The 9,217-nt window shown below is 46.8% G+C and overlaps 3 protein-coding genes across 3 annotated transcripts; 2 read left to right on the top strand and 1 right to left on the bottom strand.

Annotated features, from left to right (window-relative positions):
* Window positions 1-674: 674 nt before the first annotated feature.
* Window positions 675-4,230, top strand: DFJ58DRAFT_719732 (OPT oligopeptide transporter protein-domain-containing protein; the record flags this gene model as incomplete). The annotated part of the gene is given in 23 exon segments (XM_041384675.1): window positions 675-724; window positions 885-1,063; window positions 1,212-1,306; window positions 1,357-1,451; window positions 1,507-1,575; window positions 1,627-1,652; window positions 1,707-1,837; window positions 1,963-2,052; window positions 2,107-2,154; window positions 2,207-2,238; window positions 2,288-2,345; window positions 2,398-2,470; window positions 2,627-2,802; window positions 2,859-2,956; window positions 2,988-3,101; window positions 3,153-3,196; window positions 3,253-3,285; window positions 3,338-3,388; window positions 3,456-3,524; window positions 3,581-3,742; window positions 3,762-3,819; window positions 3,882-4,039; window positions 4,091-4,230. The coding sequence occupies 23 exon segments, from the start codon at window positions 675-677 to the stop codon at window positions 4,228-4,230; spliced, it is 2,049 nt and encodes a 682-aa protein (XP_041235128.1).
* A 1,470-nt stretch (window positions 4,231-5,700) lies between these two features.
* DFJ58DRAFT_848820 (uncharacterized protein) lies at window positions 5,701-7,881 on the bottom strand (the record flags this gene model as incomplete). The annotated part of the gene is made up of 8 exons (XM_041393677.1): window positions 5,701-5,750; window positions 5,804-5,872; window positions 5,929-6,772; window positions 6,843-6,957; window positions 7,010-7,128; window positions 7,199-7,580; window positions 7,632-7,657; window positions 7,771-7,881. 8 exons carry the CDS (start codon window positions 7,879-7,881, stop codon window positions 5,701-5,703), a joined length of 1,716 nt encoding a protein of 571 aa, XP_041235129.1.
* Window positions 7,882-8,167: 286 nt separating this feature from the next.
* On the top strand, window positions 8,168-9,039 carry DFJ58DRAFT_737470 (uncharacterized protein; the record flags this gene model as incomplete). The annotated part of the gene is made up of 4 exons (XM_041386936.1): window positions 8,168-8,255; window positions 8,306-8,422; window positions 8,463-8,512; window positions 8,566-9,039. The coding sequence occupies 4 exons, from the start codon at window positions 8,168-8,170 to the stop codon at window positions 9,037-9,039; spliced, it is 729 nt and encodes a 242-aa protein (XP_041235130.1).
* Window positions 9,040-9,217: the final 178 nt, after the last annotated feature.

The following is a 9,217-nucleotide window of genomic DNA, read 5'->3' on the forward strand; positions in this document are numbered from 1 at the left end:
ATGCCTCGCAAGGCTGCCGTGAGGTGGAGAGGGTCTAGTAATGCCTTGTGAGGTGGGCATGGGCATCTTGGCCAGACGATGATGCATCGATGTGATGAACAAATGGTGTCGCGCGGCTCGCGCCTCAGAAGGCCTCACGGGATATTCTCCGGACCTTACCAGATTTGGGCAATTTTCCTGATGCGAAGCCAACTGTTGAACTTGGTGCGCAATACATTATCAATTTTAAAGGCATTGGCCCAAGTGGTTTCCCCCAGGCATGTACTATTTGACCAACGTTATGACATTCCGAATGCCAAAACAGAGCTATTTTCGCTAGACTCATCATTCCAAGGTACCCTCTTATCATACTCATTACTAGACACGAGACACATGCTCACGATACCACGCGTACAGGTCGGGTGGCGTCGTCTTGCTTGAACGCATGTTTGTTTTTATTTTGAATCTGCAGAAAACGCCGCATTGGAGTGACCTTGCTCCGCAAGGTGATGCATTGGCCCATGTGATTTGCCCCCGGCATGTACTATTTGACCAACGTTATGCCATTTCAAATGCCAAAACAGAGCTATTTTCGCTAGACTCATAATTCAGAGGTACCCTCTTATCTCACTACTAGACGCGAGACACATGCTCACGATACCACGCGTACAGGTCCGTACACTGGGGCCACAGAGATGGCCGTATCGAACAACTGGATCTCCAATTACGAGAATAGTCGCTTGAGGTAAATACTTATAGTCAGCTGAGCACTGAAACTTCTCGCTTCTCTTGTAGTACTGTCTTATCAGTTACGATGAGTCTGACCGCTGCAGGGGCGATCAGCGAGCACACTGTGCCCAGCGAGAAAGCCTTTAGCACTGATGACAAATCCTTCGATGGGAAAGGCTGACGTTCGAAACTGCAACAGTTGATGCTGACTCGGACAGCGAGGAAGGTGTGCTCTCCAATGAACGTGATATTGCTACGCACGTCATCTCGGTGGACGACGACCCTTCTCTGAACCCGTGGACATTCCGTGCATTCTTTATCGGTCTTGGCCTCTCAACCTTTGGCGGAGTACTCGGTGAGCTTACCCTGGGTTCGTTTTCAGCCAGTATGATACTCATTAATGTCAACTTGTAGCGGAAATCTATTATTTCAAGCCTGTACGTGGTAGAGCAAGCATGACGACTTTATGTGCTCATATCATTGCCGCAGCAAACAGGTTTTAGTGTCATTGATGTTCCTCGCGGTTGTTTCTTATATCCTGGGCATCTTCATGGAGACCTTTATTCCTCGTCGTGGACTCCTGCGCTATCTGAATCCCGTAAACCAATTTACCCACGTCCGTTGCTTTATTCTAAGTATCTTCCGTAGGGGCCATTCAACAAGAAAGAAAATGCTTTCGTTGTGATCATGGCAAGCGCCTCTGCCAACTCCGCCTTAGGTACCGAAGTTCTTGCTGTCCAGCGGTCGGTGGACATTATTCATATTAATGGAATTTACTGATTTTTGTCTTTGTTGAAGATTGTATTACAATATCACGCCCAATGCCGGTGCCTCAGTGTTCCTACTCTTCTCTTCTCAACTTCTTGGGTACGAGAATTTTTGTTGCAAGTTCCAGCAGGACGCTGACAAAGTTCTCAGTTATGGAATTGGTGGCATGATGAGAGGTATGTCCACAATCGAGTCTGTTGCTGAACCCAGTGTTCACATACTTCTAACAGGCATCCTGTTATATCCATCAAAGATGTTATACCCCGGTGTGCTACCATTGCTGTCCATGTTCGATGCTCTCTACGAGGGCGGGAATGACAGCACGGAAAAAGCTCAGAGTCTTTTACATTGTGTTTACTGCGTAAGTCCCTCGATTAAGACCGGCAATGATCAAACATGCTGATCGACTCAGTATCTTTATTTGGGAGCTTTTCCCAGAATGGATCTTTCCGCTTCTGACCGGGTTGTCAATTATGTGTCTTGCAGCTCCCAACAATGCCTGCCGTCTCGCGAGTGTTTGGTGGTACAAACGGTAACGAGGGTCTAGGGCTCCTGTCTATCTGCTTTGACTGGCAAGTAAGTGTGAACGAACTTCGAAGTGGATCGCGTTACTGACTGGATCTGCGACAGTATATTTCTGGCGGGGTGAACCCTATGACTATTCCGCTCAAAGCACAGGTTTGACCTCTTCTCAATTCCGCGGTCAGGAGCCTTACATATTTTTGAACAGTTCTCGAATTTACTGGGCTACCTCCTTTGCATGTGCGACCACTCCGCCCTGATTCGAGACCTTGCATTGACTTATGTCTAGGGTTGTGTTTGTGGCTGTATATTACAACAACATCTGGAAGGCCCAGAACTTCCCATTCGTTAGTCTACATTCATGTGCAACGGCAGAACATTGACGCCAACTCCCCACAGCTTTCTCAACTCTTGTTCTATGAAAACGGAACACAGTACAATCAAACACTCATTCTCAATGCCAACTATGCAAGTCGATCCCACACTGCTTGCTGAACAAGGCGATACCTTACTATTCCAGCACTTGGATAGTCAACTTGCTTTCCTCAAATTTGGCAAGTCCACCAAACGTTAGTGAGACTCTGCGGACTGACGGTTTGAAATCATAGGGTTTGGCGGCCACGTTTAGTCATCTTCTCCTCTGGAACCGGGACTGATATGCGCTCTGCGTGGAGTTGGATGACTCCGTCGGGCATCAAAAAATTATGGGCGAATTTTGACTGGAAGTTCTGGCAATCCGACGGAATGCGGAAGCAAGACGTTGATGATGAGGATATCGATCCCCACTACAAGCAGATGCTGAAGGTGAGTTTTAGCATTTCTCTGTATTCAGCTTACCAACATGAATATTTTTGTAATAGTACCCCGATGCTCCCAATAGCTGGTACTTCGTCGTTTTTCTCCTGTCCTTCGTTGTTGCCCTGGTCGTTTTATACAAGACCGATTCGACCTTGCCATGGTGAGTAGCTGTGATTGGAAATATGGTCCAGGCTGATGAGCGTTGAAGGTGGGGCTTTCCTTATCTCACTCTTGCTGGCGACGATTTCTATTCTATTCTTCTGTGCACTCGCCGCGATTACAGGATTGATGTTCGCCATCCAGCCGTAGGTGCTTGAATTCAATTCTCGATCTTCGATATTTCAATTTGCATTCAGGTTTGTCCAGATGATTGGTGGTTACCTTCACAAGGGGTTGCCAGGTGATTGCCTTGCTCGTCGTTGATTTATAATGTGCTTTGATTGACGAATACGACAGTGGCAAATATGTACTTCGTTCTATACGGATCCAGTATGCGTCAGCCTTGCGTTCCAAGAACAGGTCGGCTAACCCGATGTTACAGACTCTGTCACCCAAGCCAATCTATTACTCCGCGACCTCAAGATTGCTCAGTGTGCGTGTATTTCAAGCGTGTAGGAGGACAGGGCAATCTGTGTTGACCGTAATTTACAGATGCAAAGCTGCCACCCTCGCGCTGCATTTACCTGCCCAGATTCTTGGCACGCTGCTTGGTGCCATCCTGAACTTCAGTGCGCACGCCACTTGTTACAGTGACTAAAACAATCAACTGACATTGCACATGTAGTCATGATGAATTCAATCATAGATAACCAACGTGAAATCTTGTTATCTGTTCAAGGAACCAATATCTGGTCTGGCCAACAGCCACAGATGTACAACTCTCAGGCAATTGCATGGGGTGGACTCAGTCACGAGCTCTTTTCCGTAGGCCATAATATACCAATGGGTTCCTTGGGCTTACCTAGTTGGACTTTTCATACCTGTTCCTTTCTGGGTCATTCACAGGTATTGGCCAAAGCTTTCGTGCTGATTATCTTTATACTCCAATTATCGCGTACGTTCAGTGTTCCTTGAATTACTGACAGCATGCTCACATATCTCACAGATACTACATCGGATGGCTTTGTGTTGGAATCAATTCATCTCTCCTCTCCTACTTTTGCTATCGCATTCCTCTCGCAATGGTGGCTGCGTACGCGCTACCCTCGCTGGTTTGCCAAATACAACTACATCATCGGAGCTGGTCAGTATTCTCAAACGTCAGTAGGGACCCCAGACTAATCAAGTGATGTAGCCCTTGACGGAGGCACTCAAGTCATGGTGTTCATCCTCTCGTTTGCGGTGCAAGGTGCTGCTGGGACCTCACACCTGTTCGCTCCATGGTGGGGCGCGAACCAAGGAGGTAATTATGACCGCTGTCTCTACTTAAACTGAGATTAGTGATCATCGGGTAACTGTGGGACTTATGGCACGTATCGTTACTACTAGTGACTTGTATCCATTGTATTTAAGTATATTGATCATATAAGAGAATGTACTGTATATATGCATGGTGCAGCACTCTTTCCACGCCTTCGACTACGTATCTGAGACGAGGAGCGCAGGAAAACGCGTCATTGAATGCGTGCCACGGCTGTGGAAACACGAGGCCGCTAGTCATCAGGAAATCGACCCGAACTTGATATGACTAGATATATTTGGTAATCAAAAAACATCATTACATGTCATGTTTTAGCCTTAGATATTATTATCATAGTCTCACAAATATCTAACATATGATCTGACTATGTCAGAAAAATATCATCTTGATGTTTGTCTTGGAAGCAGACAACAGTGTGATAGTGTCATTACATTTTATTATCATGTTACAGATTTAGTCGGTAAAATCATATCAAAAATATGCCAGATTATATAAGATTATTCCCACTAGATAAAGCTCGATATACGCATAGCAAATTGATGTTGAAAGACAAGGGATTGCAAGAAAGAGGCTATACTGTCATAATTATTGATACAATGCCAGGCATTGTAGAACAACAGTTATGCATACTTACCTAGGATCACCAACCCCCCACAAAGTATGCATACAAGGGAGAATCCCTTGAGGAAGCATACAGGAAGCATACAGATGGGAGGCTGGCCTTCTGGAACTTCTTGGGCATCTCCATGTGCCCTAATTAGGATATACCGAAAACCGTTGCTCTAAAAATAACCAGCTGGAACTTCTCGGGGGTCTCCACTGTGCCCTAATTAGGATATACCTGAACCGTTGCTATAAAATAATCAGCTGGAACTTCTCAGGCGTCTCCATGTGCCCTAATTAGGATAGGTATCGAACTGTTGCTATAATAATAATCAGCTGGAACTTCACGGGCATCTCCGCATGCCCCAATTAGGATAGGTATCGAACCATTCACATCTAAAAATACAATTAGCATGGTGGTTCTCTGGGTTCATTTCCCATTTTGCGTGATCAGCTTGTTCTTGGGCCTTGCCTTGCGGAGTTTGAACTAACCTTGTCCTTTCAATGTCTGAAATACACATGACGAAGGTTTGGCAAGAAAAATACTTATTACCTGCCCGTCAGAATCTCTTCTCTTTAATAAAATAAAACTTAAAGGTTGCTAGCTGTATGAATGTATGTCAAAGTTGTTTTGACTTTGTTATTGTAAGTACGAATGAACCAATATCACGTGATGTCAGCGCACTTAAAATTCACACTAAGTCTCAGTCAGTGACTCGGACTGAGCCTTGGCATTCAATGTTGCAAGAAATCAAGATATATATATTTCAGGAACATTAATATAATACAAAAGATGTGAATTATGTGAGTACTACGTTGCATGCCGGTGTCATGAAGACTGCATGCCATGAGGCACCACAACAAAGAGGACAAGAAATGTGTCAGCGGGTGAAAGTTGGTTTCTGCTGCTCATGAAGCTGACTTGCGTGGCCTGAATCAAGACGGTTTAGTCTGAATGAACAAGCAAAGAAAAAACAAACTTACTTTCGTGCCCTTTTGTGAGTGCCAATCCTATTGGCCTCTGCCAGATGTGTTGATGGCATGTGTGTCCGACTGCTACATCGCACAGATTCATTCACTATGTCCTCAAGAGGCTCCAGCATCCTCACAAGAGGTGAAGATGCGACAGGCACTGGTGTCGGAGAAGCCTTGGAAGCTAGGAGCTGTGGTTAGCATGGCAGGAAGAGCTGGAGTTGCAGGAGATGTGGTTAGAGTGGCAGGAAGAGGTGGAGTTGCAGGAGACATGGTTAGTGTGGCAGGAAGAGACAGCAGGAAGAGATGGAGTCGCCTGGGTCCAGCGGCTGCATAGCAGCAGGTGAAGAAGCCTGCAGCAGGAGTCTCAGAGGGTGTCACAGGCACGGCTGGTAGAGAGGAAGCAGCAGGGGGCAAAACAAGTGCTGCTGGAGGTGACGGAGGCATGACTTCAGCCAGAGAAGGTATTTGAGTGGCCAGAGAAGGCACAGGAGATGATGGGGGAGAATCACGAAACTTATCGTAGATAGAATTTGATTTACCAGCGTACAGCCGAGGATGAGGACGAGTTGTCTTGTTCACGTTACCTGATTCAAGACGAGCTATAGGGCCACGAAGATGAGGAGGAGTAAGAAGTGGAAGTTGACCGGGATAAGGAGGCAGCCTCGGGAGTGATGTTTGCCACGAGTCATCATTGTCTTCTGGTGTGATCGTGTAAAGTGTGTCATCAGACATCATGAAAGGCTCAGCCCCTGCCCCAGCATTACCTTCATAAAGTGTGTCATCGGACATCACAAATGGTTCCAGCGGGGTGCCAAAGAGCCCCAGGGAGTTGTCGAATGACTGATCTTGGGGGGGTTGGTGGATCTCAGTTAGGAAGTACACTGTGTGCTGTGGAGGAAGCATGGGGATACTGTGTGACAGCTGCTGAGTGCGGATTGATAATGGAGTGGTCTTTGACCATTGATTGGGTGTGTGACGCTTGAGCGTCCGTCAGCAGAGTAGCGTCAGGCAGCACAGAGTTGATGGTTTTGGATCATGGGGGAAGGACTTGGGTAGCAAAGGCGCCCTTTAGGAACGTGGTAAATGGTTCAACCATGCGTGTGTGGTGATCTGGAAGTGCTTCGCAAAATCTGAGACCAGTAGACCCCTTCCCATGGTGGAAGCTGTAAATAACATTATTGGTATCAATGTGGTAGGTATGCTGCATGTTCTTACCTGAAAACACGAACATCCCCGGCCACACGTGGGTCTGGTCCTCCAAGGTAAATACTCTCATACCAGCCAGTAGTTTCTTGGATAGTCTGTAGAAGCTGGCCAACCACTGGCACCAAGGCCTTCAATGTACCTGCATGAACAACATGAACTTCACATAATAGCATATTCTTAGAAATGTACTTACTGCACATGCGCTGACTCGTCAGGATTGCATAGAGCCTCAAGCTCAGTCTTTGCCTTCTCAGCACGGCGTTCACACTCCATTTTTGCCTCCAACTCCATTTTCCTCATGTATTCTTGTCCACGAGCAGTCATTGCCTTGGCTGCTTCTGCGCGAAGTCTCGACATGCAATTCTGTCGGGTGTATTTGCCACTCTTCAAGTGAGACTCAATGTCTTCTTTGACCGAGGACCCAGACTGATACTCGGTATGAAGAAAGTGCTCAATGGCGGTTGGCCCATGTGTGCGCTCGGTAGAGGAGCCCATCAACTTCGTGATAGTTTTGGTGAATTGCGTGACTCGGGCACGCCCTGCGGCTGAGGTGTTGCGGTAGAAGTATGAAACGTAGTTGCTGATATTTGGTATTAGCAACCGAATATGAAATTACAAATATAGCACTTACAGCCTTGCACTGCTTAAGATGGTGTCCTAAGCTAACAGTGTTGCTCCTTTGAGAGCTGTTCTTCCGTAAGTCCAACCCCTGTTTTATCCTTGAAGTGCACCGCAGCTTTGGGCCACTTCACAAACCATTGATTATTTACCTCGGACAAGTATGTAGAAACATTGCCCTGCAGCTGGCTCAATCGAAACCCATCCATCTTCTCTGACAGCCAAGCCAACTGTTCGCGTGACATCCATGAGGCTCCAGGCATCTGATCAACTGATATTAACCTCAAATGAATGAAGTAAGTCTACATTGGGCACTGTACCTTGTGTTTTTTTACTCTTGACTCCGCGAATGGTGACCCAAAGTGTGCCATGCAAACTCACTCACACGGGATTTGAACCTTAATTGGTGATCAGCCAATGAGCTCCCATCGATAAGTGGAAGTTACCAACACATATAAAACTGCCATCAAACACATCAACAATTACAGTTCATTACCCACATAATGTTTACCCGTCAGTAATACTCCCACCCTTGCTTGTTTGTTTAAAATGAAGGTCTTCCCCAACTTCGGCAAGGAGCAGACTTTCAGTCTATCCGAACTTGCAAGTGCATTGGACCTCATCCGCACTCAAAATGGTATGTTTCAAGTTTGCTAACTTGACCCCTGCTCACCAATGTCCTTACAGCCATTATGGACGCCCACAATGAGGATGGTGACACTCTTTATCTCACGGAGGAGCTCTTGAGTGGGCACTGCCCCACTTGTGGCACTTACTTCCAGTATCAGCCTTCACCTGCAGATGGTAAGTCGTGTGTTCTTCCGCCGATTCAGCTCTAACATAGCTGTATCCTCATATGCTCCTTCCGCCAGTCCAGCCACTCAGACTACTGATGTGGGCCCACTCCCCAAACCACAACTGGACCTGCAACCATTCCAGCTATGCAGGCCATCCCAGTCACTCTGACTGTTGCAACTGCTCCGGTCCCTCAGACTGCTGTTGTTGGCGCAGCTGCTACAGTCACTGGCATGACTCCTCCTGCTGCTCCAGCCACTCAGACTGCTGCTGTGGGACCCACTCCCCCAACTGTTACAACTGCTCCAGTTCCTCAGACTGCCGTGGTTGGTGCTGCCGCTGCAGTCACTCCCGCTGGTGCTACCGGCACATCTACTTCCACATCTACTTCCATGTGCTGGTATGTTGTCACTGTGGGACTGCGAAACTGGCGTCTTCCAAGGCTGGTATGTACCTTACAGTTTGGCTTAATCGAAAATTTTAACATCATTACCAGGCACAATGTCCATCCACATGTTATTGGCATTCCAGGTGCTTGCTTTGGACACCACTCCTCCCTTGCTGCTGCCCAGGCCGCGTATGCTGAGGCAGTCAATGATGGTGGAGTCGTGGAGGTGCCGCTCTAGATGATATATAACAATACCGTGTCATGCTATCATATGTACTGTGTTACCACCTTGCTGTCATTTTGTCTTGAATGTGATTTTCATGCTGCCCTGTTATTGTCACTCTCTTGTTAGGTTGCATTGTTGATCGTTGAATTATGTTATCAATTTGTGTCGAAACTTGGAACAAATGTGAGTT

Source organism: Suillus subalutaceus, assembly GCF_016647625.1.
Source record: "Suillus subalutaceus strain FC151 chromosome Unknown DFJ58scaffold_360, whole genome shotgun sequence".
Lineage (NCBI taxonomy): Eukaryota > Fungi > Basidiomycota > Agaricomycetes > Boletales > Suillaceae > Suillus > Suillus subalutaceus.